We start from the raw sequence: 22,930 nt of genomic DNA, 5'->3' as shown, positions 1-22,930 counted from the left end.
GAAAGCAGCGGCTGCAGCACCAATTCTGCTATTGATTTCGGCGTCAAGGTCGCACTTTGCTGTTATAGTGCTCCCCAAATATCGAAATTTATCGACCTGCTTCAGGACATCTTCACCAAGCATAATGGTCAGTTCTTGACGTCCGTGATTGTCTGAAGACATTACTTCTGTCTTTTTGATGCTGATTTTTAGACCAAATGTACAGCACTGCTTGTGAAGGTTCGTGACTAGCTGTTGCAGGACTTCAGGGGATTCAGCCACGAAACAGAGGTCATCTGCATACATAATGTCCTGTATATGTGCATAGGACACCTTTGTGGTCGCCTTGAGTCTATTCAGGTTGAAAAGTTTGCCGTCAGTCCGATAACGAATACGAACTCCTTCAGGAGAAGAATTCAATACTTCCCGGACTACAACTGCGAAATATAATGCAAACAATGTGGGAGCCAGGACACAACCTTGCTTCACTCCACAGGTGACGGAGAAGAAGCTCGATTGGTCATCTTCAACCGCTACACAACATTGCATGTCATCGTGCAGGAGTCGCAGGAGTCTTATGAACTTCTCTGTACACCCCAACTTTCTCAGTACCTTCCAGAGGGCCTCGCGAGGGACGCAGTCAAAGGCTTTTTCCAGATCAATAAAGCAGAGATACAAGTGCTGTCCCTGCTCTCTACTTTTTTCCTGGAGTTGACGGACTGCGAATATTGCCTCACAAGTTCCTCTGTCTGGTCTGAAACCAAATTGGGTTTCCGGCAGAATCTTTTCAGAGAGGTTCCTGAGGCGGTTTAGAAGTACTCTGGCGAAGACTTTTCCAGAGACAGAGAGCAGTGAAATACCGCGGTAAGAACCACATTCCGACCGGTCGCCTTTGTTCTTATAGAGAGCCCTGACGCGTGATAACTTAAAAGTTTCAGGAACTTGTTCTTTCTCCCACATAAGCACAAACATTTCCCAGACGCGCGAATGCAGTTCCTCGCCGCCGTACTTCAGAAGCTCACCTGGTATAAGGTCTAGGCCAACCGCACGCTGATTTTGCTGTTGTTTGATGGCACAAAGCACCTCATGTTTAGACAAGGCATCATCCAATTCTTCTGCTATTTGAAGTTGAGGCAAACTGTCTATGTAGTGTAGATCGGCTGTTCGATCTACATTAAGTAGATTATTGAAGTGTTCTGCCCAACGATCTAACACTTCATTTTTGCTTTTCAGCAGACTTTTACCATCCAGCGACTTCAGTGGTACCTTTATGAAGTTGGTGGTACCCAGGAGATTGCGAATTTCGCTATAGAAATCACCGAGCTGATTACTATCAGCAAGCGACTGGATGTATTGAGCCTTGTCTTGCCACCATTTATCTTTAGTGTGTCTCGTGAGTTTACGCAACTCACGGTCACTCTCTCTTATAAGTGCGCTGTTATTACTGCGCCTGAGAAGGTCTCGGTGTTTGGCAATAGCTTCAGAAAGAACTTCGTCGTTCTCATCAAACCAGTCTTGCTTGCGTTTATTTTTTAGCCCTATGGTGTTAATGGCTACGTCAAGAATGGACGACGATAAAGCGTTCCAGTCTGCATCAATATCACCGGTATTTTGATGAGAGTGTATATCACATGCCAGCGTTTCAGCGTATTTGCTTCGGGGTCCCGGATGTTTGAGTTTCTCAATGTTTATGTTCTGAGGCTTTTTCCTGCTAGCCCTGAATGGTCGCCGAAGGCAAAGACGCAGTTTGGTGACAATTAGTCTATGGTCCGTCCAGCAATGAGCACCGCGCATAACACGAGTGACTAGGACCTGAGAGATGTCTCGCTGCCTCGTGATGGCATAGTCAATGAGGTGCCAGTGCTTAGAACGTGGGTGCATCCACGTAGTTTTGTGCTTAGCAGCAAGGCGAAACATGGTGTTTGTGATTGCAAGTTGGAATTGAGCACATAAACTAAGCAGCAACTGGCCATTAGAGTTGATGTTGCCTACCCCATGTCTACCCAAAACTTTAGGCCACGCTTCATAATCTTGACCAACTCTAGCATTGAAGTCTCCTAACAAGAGAATCTTTTCTCTGTTCGGTATTTTATGGAGACATTGTGTAAGTTCTTCATAAAATTTATCCTTGATGTCGTCAGAACTACCTAGCGTCGGTGCATAGACACTGATAACATTAAGGAAATTGTCACCGTCTAAGTGAAGGCGCAATGTGGTTATACGGTCCGAGATGTGGATTGGACATTCTTGAAGTGTCTTCACAAGATTATTCTTGATCACAAAACCAACTCCCGACCTTCTTGGTTCTGTTGCAGCAGTGCCCTTCCAGTAGAAAGTGTAGCCACCGCCATGCTCGACTAGCTCGCCCTCATCGGCAAGGTGGGTTTCGCTCACAGCAGCTATATCAATGTTGTAGCGGCGGAGTTCTCGAGCAACTATGGCTGTTTTCCGTTCTGGGCAGGCGTTTGTCTCGCGGTCGAGAAGGGTGCGAACATTCCATGCACCAAAAGTCAGTAAAGGTGTTTTACGTTTATTACTGTTGTTGTGTCGACCACGAATAAAAAGATGCGGAAGCAGCCGTGGTTACTGCTATCCAAAGAGTGTTTGGGGTGAGCATTTTTTTAGGGCACCTTTTCTAGCCCCCTCCCAGGCTGAGCAAGGAAAGCAGTGCTCCCCTAAAAAGGGCTGCTTTGTCGCTCTGGGTGCTGCCGGATTCCCTCTGTCCCCCCAGCTCAAAGAGAAAACGACCACGGCATGTACTCACACCCCCAGAGCCGCTAGTGTGCAGGTCTCAGACAAAGCTCAGGTTGCATCAGCCCGAACCTCTCTACCTCAACCTATCGCCACTAGTCTTCGCCAAATCGGGGTCCATTATACGGAAGCAGTCAGATGCGCAGGATATATTACAGTGCTCAAACATACGCGCAAACGCAAGAGCACTCTCTCGTCTAACATCCCTTTATCCGATGGAACGGTGAACCGCTACGATCGGAGAGATGTTAGATGCAGCAGTTTGACATACGATAACACGATCCCTATCGCTGCCTCTAGGCCTTCCTGCGATGCCTCGGTGTCTTGCCACCAGTGGTGGTCTGCTATTTAGCCAAGACACAATTTCGGGGGATTTCCGATCAGGCTTGGGAGATGTTGTTACCAAGCGCCGGCGCCGACGGTAGCCGCCGCGCTACTGACGGCGCTCGCCGCCGCGCGACACTGTGCACGACACTGTGGCGCCCTCCAGCGGACACGCCAGGTACTGTGGAGAGCCTGCTGGCGCACACGTCCGGCGCTGGCGGTGACCGCCGCCAATGTACAATTAACGTCAAAATAAATCATATGACAGATGATTGAAAACTTACAAATTGTGCTGTGAATGAAAACATTCCAGATATCGTTGGTCATGTTGGGTAATATGTATGTATTTGTTTGTTTAGCTCAATAACCTCAATTATGAGGACGTGATTTTTGGGAGAAATGTTTGCTAATTTATGAGTATTTGCGTGTTACCATCATCATCTAAGTACCTAGCCTCTTGCCTAATATGTTCTACATCATACAGATATTTTCCCAGTTATCTGTTTAACACAATAATACCCCTTTTTATGGGAAATCACCCAATGACTCCTCCCCTGTGAGTGCAGCGTGAGGGAGTATCAGACTCTTACTGACTAAAACCCGTCATGTTCCTTCGTAGACCTTTATGTACCAGGGCCGCGGTAACTTTCGAACAATCCCGCAGCCCAAAATAATACCCCTTGGTTACTGTTAGACTGGTTGTCAGACTTCCTGTTACCTATCGACTTTTTTTCTAAACTTTTCTAATAAACGAAATCTTAAAACTTTTTCTTAAACAAATACATGTAAGTGTGATACGTAACACAATTTTAAACTAGAATTTAACTACGGTATTACTTAGTTACAAAATTATACGTTGAGTTATCCCCTCAAGCATTGAGTGCAGTTAAAACAAAACAAATGAACTCTTAAAAGCCATTAAAACGCACGATGATTGAAACATCTCAAGAGATGGGAAGCTGCGGTGATTAACTGATTGAGATGAAGTTATTATGTACCAGCTGATTGAGTTTCATAATGGGTCGAGTGTAATGCGTTAGAAGATACTTAATATTTTGTTTATGATGATGTGTTAAAAAAGTCTAGCAACTTGAATGAAATGTTTTGAAATGGTACTTCTATAATTAATCTACTTGCGGTTTGTAAGGTTGAAGCGGATGCGCTTCCCGAGGGAACTATTTCTCGCTCTCGGATAAAAAGTAGCTTTTATACATTGTATACATATTACTGCCAAATTGCTTCGGTAGTTTTGGCTTTCCTGGTTGAAAAAGTGACAGCCATCCTGATATCAGAATGGCCTTTAGATGCTGAATATCTTCAAAACTACGAGGGTAGCAATTGGTAGCAACTAATGGTAGCTGGAAGCAATTAGGTAGCAACTCTCTATATGTATTTCGAGAGGATCGGTGAGTTGTGACAGCGATCCTGACGCAGACTAACGATTGCCAAAGATGTTCAAATGACAGCCGAGACCTACAGTTTATCGTGCCTTCCAAAACATGATCATATAATATAGCAATTTATAAATAATCGATCAAGTTCGAAACTACTTGAGAAGCTTGTGATACTTAACAAATGTCAATATATTCAGGCCACTGAAGTTTCTCCCGGTTAAGATGGTCTCGTTTGATTGCTGTTCAAATATGAACCTTAAGAGTAATGTGGTGAGGTATTTTTTTGATTGATTGTTTGGTTAAAGAGTTATAAGTGTAGAGCATACAGTTTATGTTACAATTTCAGAGTATCAATTTGTTATTTTTACAATGTTATTCGGTAGTTTTTGTTCCTTGAATTAAATTGAAGGGATAAACACAAAACTCTTTAGTTTCTTAGTAGAACTTACATGACACAAAAATAATATTACTTTTGTATGACTTGTGAATATCCCCAAAGTAAGGAACTTTTTATTTTGTAATATTAGAGGCAAAAGTCAATTTTTTTCATTTTATTTATTGACCAAATTTTTTGTTGAAATTATCAGTCAGAAATACCTACCTGCGGGTTATTGGTCAGAAATAACGATCACAATCGACCATTTCCTTCAGTAGGTAGACGTTTAAACGTTTAGCAGTTTTCATTGGACCATTCTAGTGCATTGGTCAATACTATTGCCCTACTTTTTTAGGGTTCCGTACCTATCCAAAGGGTAAAACGGGACCCTATTGTTTTCGCTCCTCTGTCCGTCCGTCCGTCCGTCTGTCACCAGGCTGTATCTCATGATAGTTAGAGATCTGAAATTTTCACAGAAGATGAATTTTTGTTGCCGCTATAACAAAAAATACTGAAAACTAGAATTAAATAAATATTTTGGGGGGCTCCCATACAACAAACATGATTTTTTTGTCCGTTTTATAAATAATGGTACGGAACCCTTCGTGCGCGAGTCCGACTCGCACTTGGCCTGTTTTTAAGAATCATTTTAGTAATATCCGAAACGATGCTTTCTCATGTATTTATGATGAATGATTCATGAACCAAATGACCCATTAAAATTATTAACTTAAACAAAAAAAAAACTGCACTTAAAGCCCTCGATTCACACACTGACCCAAATAAAATGAACAAATAGAAATAATAATACCGTCTCACACTTGACCGATATTTTTCCTCACACTGCTGACCCACTTAAGTTTAATGGGAACAATTATAATTATTGAGAACAACTTTGTTTATTTTGACAAAGATTTTGATGGCATTGTTGCATCTGGTAGTCGTTAAACTCGTTTAATTATGAATACATATGTTTTAATTTTACTTGCTTGCTTGGCTTATGGGTGACGTGGTGCTATATGAATGTCTTGGCAGACATGTAGTCGCCTAGTTTTTTTTGTAATATTGTAGGTATTTAGCACGTTCTATTCTACCATTTATAAAAATCCTACTTAGGTAAGTATCATTGATAAAAATTCTCGGACATACGAAATATAGAATACATGCTTCCCAGACTATTATAGAATATCCTAAGGGACGCGGGTAAAGCCGCGGGTATAGACAGTTCTCCTCCTCCTTGCGTCGTAATTCCTCAATGCTGAGGGTCGTGACCTCCCTGTTTCATCACCTTCGAACGTATGGTATTCTTCCATCTGTTTCTGTTTCTGGCGACAGACAGTTCTAAATGTGTGTCAAATAAAGTATGCAGTCACCTCTTAATCAAAGTCTGTTAATTAAGGCTAAATACACGATGAAAGTAAAAGAAGTCATATATTATCGTACGCAACGTAGCCACATAATTAGTCTTATGCGCTATAAAACTGTTAAGATTATGTCAAGAGAATGAAATGTTTTCGTTCGTGACATAATCAAGTTCGTGACATGATAATATATATTTTTTATTATTATAGTCATCATCATCAGCTTTTCGTCCCACTACTGGGCATATTCCTCCTTTCACAAGGAGAAGGACATAGATAGTGTACATTAGATACAGTTTTTTTTGCAAACAAACACATCTTTTTCTTTCATGGTTATATATTACGTGGTTTATTAAACCTAAAAGTTTTGATTTTTGACCTGCATAATCTACTTATTCCACATCTCACACATCTCTTTCTCATGACAAAATACCCATTAAAACAAAAAATTTGTATAATTTATGATTTTCCTTCGCAAAGTTGATTTATGAACGATGAAGCGTCAAATATGGTGAACAGATGACAATAAATTAATTGTTTATGGTTTAATGTGTTATTATTAAACGTTTAGTTTATGCGTCGGCACGATTTATGTATTACAAGGTCGTAGAATATAGGCCTGTGTTTAAACTTTGCGGTTTTAGTGTTTTTCCTTGTACATACTAAGTGATTATTGACTTGCCGTTTCACCCGCGTCCCGTAGGAACTACTACCCGTACCGGGATAAAATATAACCTATGTTATTTGCGGATAATGTAGCTTTCTAATGGTGAAAGAATTTTTAAAATCGTTCCTGTAGTTTTAGAGTCATTGGGGTACAAACAATCCACAAAAAATCCTCTTATTATATTAGCATTCGGCTTCCAGTCTAAGCGATTGCGACCCCATTTCAATATAATAATTTATTTTTATTATATTATTCATTACTAGCTTTTTGCTTTAGCTTTTGATGATATTATTTATTACTAGCTTCCGCCAGCGGCTTCGCCCGCGTGGTGTGTTGATAAAAAGTAGCCTATGTGTTAATCCAGAGCATCACCTATCTACATACCAAATTTCAACCAAATCGGTCCAACCGTTTTTGCGTGATTGAATAACAAACATACATCCATACATTCTCACAAACTCACATTTATAATATAAGTAGGATATCCTTTTTCAATTTCTCCCAGGATACTACGGAGATGACATGGCAGAAACCATCCAGCTGTGCTGCCACGAAGGTGCCGGGTTTGCAAAGAACCATACCTTGTCAGACTGCCGGGGTACCCTGACCACGCCTCCTGAAGTACCACCTGCCTTCGAAACCATGTGCCAGATAGCTAAGGCGCAGTGCTGCAACCAATATTTTCAGTGAGTACTAAATATAATAAGTAATGGCCCAGTGGTTAGAGCGCTCTCATACGAGCGAATTTTGTCGCACGTAGTCTACCCAGGGACCCGATTCTCCTAATTTTACTACGACATACGATTCACATTCGACTGAGATCCAATCCCGACTCAATTACGATTGAAGCGTATATGGCATTCCGCAATTTTTTCTTTGAAATAAACGTTTTTATCCTTTTCTGTCATTCAATAAAGAATCATTTTGTCTGCAAATGATTTTCGATTGCAATATAATTACTGAGCAAACTATCGTATAGACCAAAATCACCAAAATAGCAGATCAATCGCAAACCAATCGAATGTCGTTTCAATACGATTGATCTTATATTAGTAGCAGAATGCCCGATATGGTTAAAACTGCTATTGCGATCATATTGCGATTCAATTTTGTCATTATTAACTTAGGAGAATCGGGCCCCAGGTATTTAAAATTATAATTTGTCATTCATTCGTCAGTTGTCATTGCTTGAACCAGTAGTTGTCAATTGTTTTTGAGTGTAAGCATACCGTACGGAAAATGAACTAGTGTGAAAGCTCTGTTAACGTTTTTGCATCTGAAGCACGAGTGTGTAAAATCTAAGCAAGGATCAATGTAACTTTAAAGGTGAAGTACCTATCTTGTTTATTTTTCATTCTCGTATTACAGAGGCTACCTAATTGCATGTAAATAGCACAAAATTTAATAGAGCTTCCTTATGAAAAACGGATAATACTACGCTTTGTGTATTTTTAACCTAATTCTATGAATCTAACAAGGAGATCAAATAATGTAATAATCATTCTGCAAAATTTAAAACAACAGCAAATCCTTGGAATCCCAGTGGATGTTTTTCTAGTAGGTTTTTTTTTTCTGAAAAACATGCTAATATAATAATATTAAAATCGGGCTATTTCTATATTTTACTTGTTTTCAGTAGGTATTAATTATAAAATACATTTATATATTACAAGTAATTCTTAGAAATGTTAACCAGGGTTCAATGTCTAACAATAAAATACCTACATAAGCGGTTCTAACAACTGCATCAAACTCAAAAACTTTTATTAAATGACAAACTTGTTTTTATTAAATGACATTATAGTAGCAAAAAAAAAATATGCTTTTCATTATTAATGAAATAGAAACACATTAGGTACGAAAACTTTTCGAGGTAGGTACCATTATCTTATTGTGAAACTTATTTCAAACATTATTGTTAATTAAGTGTGTTTTGCAATTAGGTACTATTAAAACCTGCCTTATGGTATAGATCTGTGAAGTACAAAAGATTTTAAGCCCATTACCAATAATGCACACCTTAACTCTGGCTAAAATATGATACATCAACTATACCAAGGATTTCCTTATTTTGTATTCTAAATAGTATTACTAAGAATCTGTTTCAAATACATTGTGGGCGTTGTTGACTTAGAAACGAGAAACTTATCATTGTTAGAACGGTTTTAGACTAACATATTATTGAAACGAAACGATCCTGTACGTGCGATAAAAATGCTTGTCTGTAATTGCCCTTACAAAGATAAGTAGGTATTGTAAAATGTTAGTTTACATGTCATGTCACCTTGAGGTATTTTGACCTATTTGAGAAGGATAACGTTAATGTTAAAATATCTAGTTGTTAGCAAATGTGTGTTAATGATCTAGTCGTAAATAAATAAGAGCAATATTAAATCTTATATTTGATGGAGAACTTAAATAACTTTTATGCAAAGCAAACAGAAATAGAAAACGAAAAAACTTTATTTCTTTAGGTATTAGGTGAAAAACGCAACGAATTCCAATTAAAAACATTTTTGGTACTTCGGTACTAAAAATTCAAGGAATGTGAAATGAACAGCCAAAATAATATTAGGAATCCGATAAGAAAAAAGAAATCATGCAAGGGAGATCCAAATTCAAATAAAAGTTAAAAATATGCCAAAGAAGTTTTCAATCATTCACCATTACCGAAAGAGTGCTGGCTGACAATAAAAAGAAAATGTATCGAATTTAAAAATCGAATCTTTATTGTTAACAAGCGCGGCAAAATAATAGTTTAAAAAACACAAAAGCAAACAGCCTTTGTGTTTTTCCTAAAGTTTGAAATAATTATGACTGCTTATTATTTTATTATTTAAAAGTGGCAGAAATATTTATTATAAAATGAAAAGTATCGTCTCCAATCATGCAATGGTATTTTTAAATGAATAAACTGCATTAGAATCATTATAAATCAGTTTAATCTGAGTAAGAACTCGACAAAATTTGAAAAAGTGCTTAGCCAGTTTTCCTATAAGTAAGAACTCCCGATAAATCCTGTAACTTATTAACCATATTCTTACTACATTATAATATATTGTTTCAGAAAACAAGTCGACTGCGAGACAGGCATAGACATAGCGACGAGCAGTCACAACTGTGCCGCTACTAAATCTACAAGTAAGGTTAGTAGTTTTTATTTAATCACAAATGGATCAATTTGTAAATAAACTGTTATGGTAGCTTGTGCGATCGTAGCCCGCATATTTTGAGACTACTACTCCACGCGCCCGGATACAAAGCAGCAATTCCTTCCTTAGTAAATGCGCTACCTAGTATTTGTCGATTTCTTGCTAATTGCTGAGATTATTGCGTTCAAGCGAGCTTATGTACTATAGTTATATATAAATATTTATAGTAATTAATTAGCGGTACATAGTACAACAAGATTTTGTTTATCGATTTTTCATAACAAAGTCTCAAGAACGTACTCGCATTCCGGGAGAACTATTTCCCGCTCCCAGATAAAGAGTAGCCTACATCATTTCTCAGGTCCTAAACTATCGAAAGACCTTACTTGTAAGGCATCGATTATTATTCTCAAGATGAAATATAAACGTTATCGTCGCATCTTCGTTCTGGTTTTGCAGTTGCATTTTTTTAGCTAAAACTGTAACTATACTTAAAGCGATGCGATTGCTAGCTATAATTTTGTTTCCGGTTTTGGCGCTCCTGAGAATATTAGAGTATGTCAAAAATTAAATATTTTACTAAGAAAACAATGTGAAAAAGATTTTATTTTCTTCCAAAGTTGAGAAGGTGCGTAAGTTCAATAGATACAATATTAACTCTATGTGTTCTATTGTAAACAAAACATTAATTTGAAATTAAAGAGATATCAACTTCATCCGCCCAGCCTTTTCCGAACTATATTGGGGTCGGCTTCCAATGTAGCCAAATCCCAGCTTTTTTAACACATTAGAATCACTGTCTGCTCTGTCACTGTGTGTAGAAAAATTTCTATCTGCTAAACTGTACTATAGCCGAAATTGCATGCTTGTTCAAAAATATAGCTATAGCACATACTACACTACAAACCTAATCCAAACGTTCCAGTATCTAGGTAACTAGATATCCGTTATCTCACAGATAAGAGTCAGATATATCACTGTTTGTTCAGTTGGTACACCTCTTCCTTGTTTGACAATGACCGTATCTTCGTAACGGTTTCCTGTAGGTGTAGGCAGAATTCCTGTTTTTTCTTGAGGTTCATTTCCGGCTGTTTTTGTGTGACCTTGGGTTATTTAATCCGTGGGGAGCAGTTTTTTTAACTTGAAGATGATAACAATATTTAGGTTAGATAAGTTGTGTGAAATCTGATCTGATTAGTAGAATATTCAACCATTCAGATACTTAGAGTGACTTTAGAGCATGACATTTTTTGAATTTTGAAGATTCAATCCAAACTAATATTATAAATGCGAAAGTAACTCTGTCTGTCTGTCTGTCTGTCTGTCTTTTCTTCACGCCTAAACTACTGAACCGATTTGTGTGAAATTTGGTACAGACATAGTTTGAAACTTGAGAAAGGACATAGGATAGTTTTTATTACAAAAAAAAATAAAAATAAAATTATTCCGGACATATAGCGCCATCTATTGGTCAAATCAAAAATCTGCTGGTAGTCACTATTCCACGCGAACGAAGTTGCGGGCAAAAGCTAGTATCTAATATTATAAAGAGATTTTTTTCATTTCTATATCCGAAAGTACCTACTGGACCGATTTGGATACCTAATTCTTTCACTGTTGGGTAGCTAGACTATCCCCGAGTAACATGGGCTATATTTTGTATGGGCACGGGAAGAAGTTCTCCCTAGACGCGGACGAAACTGCGGGTAACAGCTATCTTAGTATACCTATGTCGATATACATAGGTATACTAAGATAGCTATTTATGCTAGTCAGATGTGTAGTTGGCAGTATGTTCACCAATAGGAGTAGGTGTATAGTTTATATACTGTTTCATATTATACTATGTACCTACCTACTCCTGATCATTTCATCCTCATCCTCATCCTTTGATTCACAGGTATGCTGCGACGAATGTTCAAGAGGCACGAAGGTCGGGTCTTCGGAAGGGCCTACCGCTTGTGTCAAGCGCAACCATGGCATGAACCCTGAGGAGTTATTAGCTGAAGACGCCTTTGTCACGTGTTGTAAGGTAAATTATATTTATCATATATCATTCTAAAGACCCGAAATAATAGTACAAAATTCCCGAGATGGTTCCAATATACTTTACAAATTGACAAAATCAACAATCACATTCACACACAAACAACATTCGTGACTGTCCCGATCAGAATAGGATCTCCCCATCTCTTTCCCATGGGTGTCGTAAGAGGCGACTAAAGGAGCTAAGGCCTAGTGCATTCCACCAGCACTTTGGGCTACCTGCAAGGTTGCGGACAAACCACCTCAATAGCATTCCCAATGAGGGTTAGCATCAGGCAGGCGGCGTGTGTAGAACTTAGAAAAGTATGGAAAAAGAAAACATGCTGCGCCGACCCCAAATAAAATTTGGATTAGGGCAGGAGGATGATAAAATTGACAAAATCAAACTCTTCGGGAACAGTATTATTTAGCCACCAACTCCTAAGCTTCATTTTAAAGAAAAAAACACAATCATATCACTGCTTGTGCAGCGAATTGGTTTGTCTGTGATTGAGCAATTCCACACTTCCGGGGTGAACCACTGTGACATATGAATGTACATTCAAATGTTTTTTCTAGTCTACGCGTTCTAGCAAACAATATCAAATTGCGTGCGAATGTTTATAGAATTACCGACAAAATAGCAACCTTTGTGCGCGAATACACGCTAGCAATTAACAACAATGACCGTATTTTGGAGGGCACGATAAACTATAGGTCCCGGCTTTCATTTGAACATCTTTGGCAATCGTTACGCGTAGTCAGAAGTCTGACGACCAGTCATAACTAGGGTATTGGGTTGAGGAGGTCAGATAGGCAGTCGCTTTTTGTGAAACACTGGTGCTTAGCTGCGTAGGGTTAGACTGGAATCCGACCCCAACATAGTTGGGAAAAGGCTAGGCAGATGATGACGATGACATGGTAGTAATTGACTTGAGTCGACAGGTAGGTTATACATGTTATGGACCAAGTGATAAATTGAGCAGTATACATAATGCCCGGTCATTATGAAAAATGCCCAATATGAGAGTGCAATTTGATAATAATTATTCAAATAATCAAATTGACCGGGCACTATACATATTGCCCATGACCTTTTGGGCAAAGTAATACAAGCAACGTAATAACATATTTATATTCAATTTTTTATTGTTATTGCCATTTAATTTAAAATTAACTAAATATTAAACCACTTAAATAATCAGCCTCATGATTTGGATTAATTATGAAGGACTTCTGCCTTAAAAATCCACTAGTTTTTGCATTTAAAAGTTAAGGAAAGTCATATTTAAAGGGTGCTTATTAAACAGGCTCCTTAATATAATTATTCGCCCCGAATAATGTATGTTGCCTTCTTAATTACTAAGTCAGCCACAATTAACGAGCATCTAAATAATACTATCTCAGCCACTCGTTATCTTCTAAGTAAACCACTCTAAATACAACTCCGCATGATGGTTATTTTTTAGCATCTAAATTTGTAGCATGCATTCTAACAGTAAACTTCTAAAATACTATTAAATGACATCATAAAATTTATTTATTTAGCTTCTAATTTTTTAACTCAGTACGTTTAAAATGTAAGCAAGCAACATGCAGCAAGCATGGCTTCTGTCACGGCTCCGGTGCTGCGGGGCTCCGGCGGTCCCATGCGAGCTTATCGTCGCAGATGGTTTTCACGCTCACCGCCGCAGCTTCGGCTTGCTGGCCGGCTCAGCCGGCCAGCCTCAGCCGCGTCGGCGAGCGTTAAAACTACCTGCGCCTCAGCTCGCAGGCCGCCTCGCCCCTCCACACTTACGCGGTTTTGAATTGCACTCTAGGGGTAGGACAGACAAGACTACGTGGAGTCGGTTTTGCAGCGATACGTTTTCGTCACATCATCCTCCGAGCCTTTTTCCCAAACTATGTTGGGGTCGGCTTCCAGTCTAACCGGATGTAGCTGAGTACCAGTGCTTTACAAGGAGCGACTGCCCTATCTGACCTCCTCAACCCAGTTACCCGGGCAACCGTTACGTGGGATACGTTTTCGTCACTAACTTCAATTTTTTGCTTTATTATCAAATTGCCCAACTGTCATGTAGCAATATAATAATGCCCGTGCAATGTGATAAATAATGAAGTTAAGATAGTTATTAATCACTTGGCCCGATAAAGCTAGACATTATTCATAATGCTCGGGCATTATTTATAATGCCCGAATTAATCACATGGTCCATAACATATATACCATTTTGGTGATGACTTGCCATTGCGGGTTCCCTATTGATATCATACTCTTCTTATTCTTTGTCGGTATCACCCACCATGAACAAAACGACGAGCGGAGATGTCATAATGTAAAATCTCTTTAGAAAGTAGCGTCGCCAAAATGCAGGTGTTCGGAAGACGAGGAACATTATTGGCTACAGCCTCATACGCCTTCTCTTCGGAACCCGCCCATTTTTTATGAAAAAAACCAAGACACCAATCAGACAAGGTCAACCTTTGACAGAGGTCGTGGTGATAATCTTTACAATCCTGTCTTATGATCACCTTCCTGCATTCTTATAATCATAATCGTACCTACAATATGACTTTATTATTTTAGAAAGCGGCACAGGACTGGAAAAGAGAAACTACTCCAAGAAATGATATCAAATTATCTGGTGAGTACTCATATTCATCTCTATTACAATTTTATCTTATGTATTCGTAAACAGATAAGCTTTATGAAGTCATTATTAATATAACAGAGCCGTTATCTATTGACATATTTGCAGAATTAAAGAGTAATAACGAGAGGTTTCATTGTATTCTATAATTATTGTATCTATGCGGACGAATCTTTACAAATCCTCAAACAACATTTGCAGGATCTTTACTGATAGATAGATAATTAATTGAAAAAGAGTAATTTTATCATGACAAATACACGTACATACCTTTGACTAGCCTTTTTCCCGCGGTTTCAGCCGCGTCCCGTGGGAACTCCTGCCAGTACCGGGATAAAATATCGCTAATGTTACTCGGGAAGAGTGTAACTTGCTAACAGTGAAAGCATTTTTCAAATCAGTTTCGGGGCCTTTAGGGTACAAACAGACAAACAATAAAATGTTCCCTCTTCGTTACGTTATTATAGATTACTAGCTTCCGCCAGCGGCTTCGCCCGCGTGGTGTGTTGATAAAAAGTAGCCTATGTGTTAATCCAGGGTATCACCTATCTACATACCAAATTTCAATCAAATCGGTCCAGCCGTTTTTGCGTGATTGAATAACAAACATACATCCATACATTCTCACAAACTTTCACATTTATAATATAAGTAGGAAGTAGGATATCGAAATGCATATTTTGATTCTTTCTTTCCTTCATTCTAGTACTACCATCACTATGCGAAGACTATGCTCCTAATGAGCTGTGTGCACACCACTGCATACCGGTGCCTGGGTCGTACAGATGCGAGTGTAACCCTGGTTTTATGCTGATGGCTGATGGAAGGAACTGTAAGGAGGTAAGTTAGTTGTGTTTCGTCACGCTTATCAAAGAGAATTGACAAACTACAGGGCGACTTAGGACCCAAACCCTGCCGAGGCTGCGGGATTGTTCAAATGAGTTACCACGGAAATAGTGTTCTTTATTTTCGTAACTAGGCAAAAGTCTGACTTTATTAAACATTTTTAAGGGTTTATTTTTGAAGTCTCTGAATCAGAACTATACTCCAGCTTTATTTATACCTCCCAAGGACTTATTTACTTAACGGTTTAAGCGGATTATTAACCATCATCAACAATGGGACTCTTAAATATCCAAGGGATCTTGGATCTAAAAACTAGTTCGGAGACCCTGCTCAAAGAATTTGCTTTTTTAGACTTAGAAAATAATCTTCAAGACATTTCTTCTTACCTTACAATTCCACCTAGGAGCAACGATAAGTGACTCTTATTATCTTCTATTTTCCAGGTGAGCAAAAACAGGTGTAAACCTCGTAACCCTTGCCATCACAAGTGTAACGACAACGGAGTGGAAGTCAAGTGCTCATGCAGGAGAGGATACGAGCTCATGGCTGATGGCAAGTCTTGTCAAGGTAAGAATATTTATGGAAGTTCCATTTTATACAGATGTAGAGAAGAATTAAGTCAGAAACTGTTGTAAAATTGTTGTAATTGAAAATACGATGTTCTTGCGAAGATAAACTTTTATTGAGTGACATAAGTCTGACAAGTCAAGTGACGAAAAGAAAATATTCGACATGTAAAAAATAAATACTGTAACAGTCAGTACGATTATGTACATATTAAAACTCTTTCAACAGAAACCTTTTTGGAAAAGATGGTTTTATGACATTATTAATAGGATCAAAAAAATTGAGAGGGTATATGAAAAACACGTCTAGGGATGACTATGCTCAACAATTTATTGTTTTAAAATAGTCCAATGTAACCTGAGATATATATCCAAACTGAGAGCACACATTACCAAAGTAGGTATCAATTTCATAACAAGACCATCTCCAAAAAGAGAGAACGGTATTGTTTAGATAAAGACGTTAAAGGTAGATACACATTCAGAAAATCAGACTACAAAATCCATATTCGACTTAAGACCTGACCTTACCTCAACATATGTAGTTGGGCAAAGGTTAGGCATTTGTTCTTGTAAATTAAATACTTTCAGAGGACCCATTGCTAAAAAATCTATTTATATTTTCAGACATAGACGAATGCCAGCTAGAAGACCCCGTGTGTCTGCCGGGCACACAATGCCACAACTTGCACGGCTCATACAAATGTATACCTTTCAAGAAGGAAGTGGAGAAGGGACAGTGTCCACCAGGCTTTGCTAGGAACCTCAACAATAATGTTTGCGATGGTAAATAAAACTACTTTAACTATTTTTGAGAAGAACTAGAACTACAGATATATGTAGTTTTTTATATGTAAGGAGTTTTTATTAATTTCTGACTAGTCAAAACGAATCTTATAGCTCACAAAAAAACATATATTTATGAGATGTTCTAAAGATAGTTCACTGGTAAATCGGAAGAGCATTCTCAATCGCATAAAAAGTTTGAGCTTAAACAACTGCCAACTATCGATTCAAGCGATGATTTTCGATTAAGCATGTGTATGCCCTAAAAAGTTCTTACCGAAGTAGACCAAATGCGTGGCAACATTCTGTACTTTGAAAGTGATCTTAGAACATACTATCTCAAAAATCAACTGTTAAATTCTAACATTTGAGATGCAATTTAAAATCTCATAATATACATGAAGAACTTTTCCCTTCTATTCTAGACATTAACGAGTGTCTACTACCAAATCCTCCATGTCCGTCGTTTGTTTGCGAGAACACGATTGGTGGGTACTCCTGTGGTGGTGTGACTGGCAACCCCATTAACCTTAGCACTTCTCCTCGAACACATGTGGAAGATCGATGCCCACCAGGGTTCAAGGTTGGACTACATGGGGAGTGTGAAGGTATGTTATTTAACGTATGATAATATAATATAATCAGTTAGTCAGTTAAACAATTTGAATAAAAGCATTTGACGACCCGGTTTTACTAGTCACCGATAAAGTGTCAGTTTGTTCTCTGTTAGTTAAACTATCTTCCAAATGATGGATGCTTATAATTTCTGCCAGAGTATTGATATCTGAGACCTGTGAAACCAAAAGTTGTAGGCTTTCTGATAGGCTATCAGGGACTTCATCAGTAACCGGTGGGTTTGGCCACAAAGCGTGTCAACCCAGACATGATTCATTTACTATAAAACTAACTGTTTCCAGCGTTCTTTCCTCAACCGAACAAAAAGTACCAAAGATACTGCTTTTTATATCAGCTATCTGAAAGTACCGTCAAACTTAGTCCAGTTATTTCACACATTATCTTGAACAAGGTCAACCAGAAAGATTTCTCTATACCTAATATCTGTTCTTAGTAATGGATAAATGATGTATAACAACCAAAAATCTCTTCCAGATGTAGACGAATGCGCAGTTAACAAACACGACTGCAACCCGCTGTCGCAGTTCTGTATCAACACTCACAGTTCGTTCTACTGCCAGGACAAAGTGTCCAAACACTGCCCGCCGGGATTCAAGATAGATTCTAATACTAATAAGTGCGAAGGTAAGAAAATTTAAGTATTTTTCATTGAGGAATTTTTAAGCGATTTATGGAATGTGGGACAATAAGGAAGGCTAATGATGAAGATGATTATGGTTCTAAATCCCACAATGTAAATAATAAATAAATACAGTGGTTGCTCAAGATTTATCCATCAGCTGAGAGACATTTTCCATCATAAAAGGTTTAGTTTAATTAAGGTATCGCTCACGGAGGAAGGAAAGATGAGCGGAGATACCATAAGGAATGTAAGTAAGGAGCCTTCTTGTAGGTCAAGTGACGTGCGGTAGACGTGACCAAAGCGATTAGTAACCGAAAACTAACGAGGCTTTTGGGTTCCTTGATACATCTGTCAAAGCTTGGTGACTGATTGATTGGTGATTTGGTTTGAAAAAAATGGGCGGATATCAAAGAAGGCATATGAAGGCGTAGCTAGCAACGTTCCTCGTTCTTCGAACACCCGCATTATGCTTTCTTAAGATATTCTACATTATGTCATCTCCGGTCATCATTTACTTCTCCATACTATGGACTTGAGACGTGATGAAAATGTCTTCCATTTTGCGATTACAGATATAGACGAATGCGAGGAGGGAGCCAACTGTGGCCCCGACAGGTTCTGCGTCAACCAGCTCGGACAATACGACTGCAAGGCTAAAGTTGAAGTCGGGTGAGTTTCCATTCATGTATATTATTAGCGATAATCTTTGATTGTAATCTTAGGGAAACAAAATGAATTATTGCGTTTGGTACTTTTTTGTTTCTATAATTTTTAACTGACCTCCCAAAAAGGAGGATGTTCTCAAATCTTCGGGAGCTTTTTTTATTTAATTATTTGAATATTATTTCCCAACTGCCGTTGTCTAAAGGGGTTACTTGAAAGTGTTTACAACTTATGATGCATTTGTCTTACAGAAAAGAAATATGTCCTGATGGTATGCGAAAGAAATCTGGCAGTCTTTACTGTGACGGTAAGTTTTTACCAGAAATCTAGAGCATTTAATTTATTTTAGAGGAAGAACTTAATACGCTCTTTATGTATACCAATTACATTACACTTAGATTCATGAAAAAATATTTTTTCTCATGCTTTTTATTTGCAATCAGTCTCAAAACTATGAGCAAATCTGTGCAGTTATTTCTATATCCTCACAAAAAAAAAACTCTTTTCCAGACATTGACGAATGCGTAGAAGGCACCCACTTATGCGACCAGTACCAGAACTGCTTGAACACAAACGGTAGCTACGAGTGTCACTGCAAGTTGGGCTTCGAACTGGACACCATCACGGGAGCCTGTGCTGGTATGTTAAACTTAATCATCATCTGCCTAGCCTTTTCCTATGTTGGGGTCAACTTCCAGTATAACCGGGTGCTGCTGGGTACTAGTGTTTTACGGGGAGCGACTGAATATCTCACCTGCTTGACCTGGGGAGTTTGTTGCAAATTCTTCCAATCAAAAACATATTATAGAAGGGTGATTTTTTTTTGGGACTGTCTTTAGCAGCCGATTTTGAATAGATGATTTTGAGTTTGAGTCTGAACGAGTTATCTGGGCAACTCTACCCTAACTACCTCTTCGTAAGATTTTTTGTTACTCCCAAAAATGTTCAGAAAGCCCAGCACTTTAACGGAATACGGAATTTTGATCACTTCGTCTGAACTAACTATGAAGAATTGGTTATCTATGATGCCATCTACATATGTTACTTATCCACTAGCTCTTCATGAGGAAAAAATACATAAAAATATATCAAAAATCACTATACAACAAATAATTTCACTTGCAGACGTGAACGAGTGCGCTACAGGAGAACACAACTGCATATCTCAAGCTCAGAGATGTGACAATACTGTTGGCTCCTACCTCTGCATCAGGATAACTTCCTGCGGCACTGGCTATGTGTTGCATCATTCTACTGGAAAATGCGAGGGTAAGGAGAAAATACTAACTACATACATAATTCCCTACCTCAATCAAGACAATAGGCATGATGACAAATTTTTAAATACCTTTGTATGATGTAGGTATACGTCTATTTTATATGAAAAATTATTAATTTTAAGAAAATGCGAAGTTTTTTTTATCAAATAATTGCATTTTTGTCTGTCCACTTTGAATCCGGCGCGAAAACGCTTGTCAGTGTCATGTCGTCACTTGTGACGTCACGACTGAAATTACAAGACGCAAGTAAACAACGCTCGTGCAATAATTAAGTTTTTTGTGTTATTAAATATGAATTCGAAAGGGCATAGGTGTTGTGGGGTCCCCCAGTGTAAGAACACATCCAAAACAACTCCTGATAAGTTATTTGTGTACGTTCCTCACAATAAAAAAATACGAAACAAGTGGCTTAAACTTGCAAGGCGAGATTCAAAAGCAATATTGCCCAGGGTACAACTTTATTTTTGTGAAGATCACTTTGATGTAAGTTATTACATAGTTCTCTAGATTCTAACATAGAAGTTTTTTTAATTAAACTAATACACTTACATGGAAGTTTTTTTTAATTAAACTAGTATACTTACATGGAAGTTTTAACATTTCTAAATTCAGCTGAACAAAAATCTTTATTTGATGCCAAAAACTCTCCCAGCATTATGATATCAATTCTAGGCAAATTAGCGCTGTTTGCCTTGATAAATCCGGGCTCCATAACTCGTGTTATACACAATTAATTAAATAAAAACAAAGATCGCAGTGGAAGTTCACAATAACGAAATGTGACGTTCGCGCGCTTTCGCGCGAGTTGTTTTGAGAAATGACGTCACGAGCTCTGATTGGTGTTCAAGATATCATGGCGGATTGCCTTATTTCGTAATTTTATTTTATAAAAATACATATTAATCACATTATTAATAAAGAAAACAATGCGCGTTTTATATTCCAAGCTTCAAGTTTAATTTAATAAATATATTATTTTAATGATTTTTGATTACTGTCATCATGCCTATTCTAAGAGAGTTCTGGTTTAACAAACCATACTGACAGAATTGTGTTGCTGGGACGTTTGTTCCACCACTTCTTTCCAGCTAAAACACATAGGAAGTAGTGAAGGACGGGCGTTTTTGGGTCTGTCTCTTGTAAACTGGAACTTCACAAACTCCTGATTTTGAGCCTCATCATCCTCCGAGCCTTTTTCCAATCATGTTGGGGTCGGCATGTCGGATTCAGCTGAGTACCAGTGCTTTACAAGAAGCGACTGCCTATCTGATCTCTTCAACCCAGTTACCCGGGCAACCCGATACCCCTTGGTTAGACTGGTGTCAGACTTACTGGCTTCTGACTACCCGTAACGACTGCCAACGATGTTCAATGACAGCCGGGACCTACAGTTTAATGTGCCATCCGAAACACAGCCAATAGTGTCTAAGATATACTTAGAAAGTACATCCAAACTTAGAAAAGTTGCATTCCTGATTTTGAGCCTAATTTGAATAAATAACTTATTTTCTTTTTTATCTAGTATGTAAGTCACACTCTCTTTTGACTCATCATGATTATTAAGAACTAGCTTCTGCCCGCGACTTCGTACGCGGATCCTGTCCCTTACGCCAGCGACTACGGGGTCAGCAAAATCAAAGATCTGAATAGTCTGATATTGAATTTTAAGGGCCCGTTGACTTGGAAACAACGGAATACGCATAACCATTAGAAACGTTCCATATATTAAATTTTTGTACTTTAACGGCAAAAGCACAGCAGACTAAACAAAACGCTGAGAACTGAACCGCAATAGACGTGACCATAGGGATAAAAGTGGTGATTCTAATTAGTCCGCATTTAAGTTGTGAGTGGCAAAAATATTAGGTACACGTATTATTACGTAAAAAAACATTAAATAGATGACAAAGTCGTGGTGACTTAGTGGAAGTCGTGGTGGTTTAGTGGGTAGAGAACCAATCTCTCAAGTATGAGCGTGCGGCTTTGATTCCAGGTCTGGCAAGTGCCTGCCAATGCAACTTTTCTAAGTTCTTATGTACTTTCTACGTATATTTTGGATACCAATGACCGTTATTTGGAGGGGATGTTAAACTGTAGGTTCCGGCTGTCATTGAACATTCTTGGCAGTCGTTATGGGTAGTCAGAAGCCAGTAAGTCTTACCAAGGGGTGTTGGGTTGAGCGGGTAACCGGGTTGTGGAGGTCAGATAGGCAGTCGCTCCTTGTAAAACACTGGTACTCAGTTGCATCGTGACTGGAAGTCGACCCTAACATAATTGGGACAAAGGCTCTTGAGATAATAACGACAATAATAATGAGATACAGGCACCGCAGGACATCTGAGGCTGATGACGGGGAGTAGCGACCCCGCGAGGCTATATATACTGAGTTCTCCAGGGAGAGTATACTGTCCCCCATCTCCGGCCGGTCGGAGTGAACCATGACGGGGGTAGGTCTCACGCCTCTGGCTTGGCTTGGCCGTCCAGAGTGGAGTCGCTAGAGCAGGATTAGTAGCCCCGCTCGGAGGGTAGGTGCCTCATGGTAAGCACAGGGAGCGCGTAATCAGCGTTTAAAGTCCACCGAGGTATCCTCACCCTACAGCCGCTCATGTACCTGTTGCCCTCTTGTTGCTATTCAGTGACTGGTTCCCAGGGGCCCAGTAAGTGAGGTGGCAAGTCTCCACGTGCCATTTTTACATGTACCTAATACATTGTCATCCACTAACATCCCATCACAATAGCCCAAGTACTTTTCCTACATAGTTAGCAATAGTTTAGCATAGAACCGGGGATTGTCTTTTTTTAACGACGTCCACCGGGGATTGTCCTTGGGTTCATTTCTATAGTGTATAAA

At 38.7% G+C, this 22,930-nt stretch overlaps 1 protein-coding gene across 1 annotated transcript in view; it reads left to right on the top strand.

Moving 5' to 3' along the window:
* The window catches only part of LOC124642825 (fibulin-2), a 41,358-nt gene that overhangs the window by 3,916 nt on the left and 14,512 nt on the right, over positions 1 to 22,930 (top strand). Inside the window, exons 2-14 of the mRNA XM_047181548.1 lie at positions 7,358 to 7,538; positions 9,920 to 9,998; positions 11,905 to 12,036; positions 14,617 to 14,674; positions 15,387 to 15,520; positions 15,970 to 16,093; positions 16,720 to 16,878; positions 17,304 to 17,486; positions 17,989 to 18,138; positions 18,709 to 18,805; positions 19,051 to 19,106; positions 19,310 to 19,438; positions 19,925 to 20,068. Coding sequence (XP_047037504.1) covers positions 7,358 to 7,538; positions 9,920 to 9,998; positions 11,905 to 12,036; positions 14,617 to 14,674; positions 15,387 to 15,520; positions 15,970 to 16,093; positions 16,720 to 16,878; positions 17,304 to 17,486; positions 17,989 to 18,138; positions 18,709 to 18,805; positions 19,051 to 19,106; positions 19,310 to 19,438; positions 19,925 to 20,068 — 1,626 coding nt within the window. The remainder of the gene's footprint in view (positions 1 to 7,357; positions 7,539 to 9,919; positions 9,999 to 11,904; positions 12,037 to 14,616; positions 14,675 to 15,386; positions 15,521 to 15,969; positions 16,094 to 16,719; positions 16,879 to 17,303; positions 17,487 to 17,988; positions 18,139 to 18,708; positions 18,806 to 19,050; positions 19,107 to 19,309; positions 19,439 to 19,924; positions 20,069 to 22,930) is intronic.

Source organism: Helicoverpa zea, chromosome 25, assembly GCF_022581195.2.
Source record: "Helicoverpa zea isolate HzStark_Cry1AcR chromosome 25, ilHelZeax1.1, whole genome shotgun sequence".
Lineage (NCBI taxonomy): Eukaryota > Metazoa > Arthropoda > Insecta > Lepidoptera > Noctuidae > Helicoverpa > Helicoverpa zea.
This window is presented reverse-complemented; position numbering and strand designations above follow the sequence as displayed.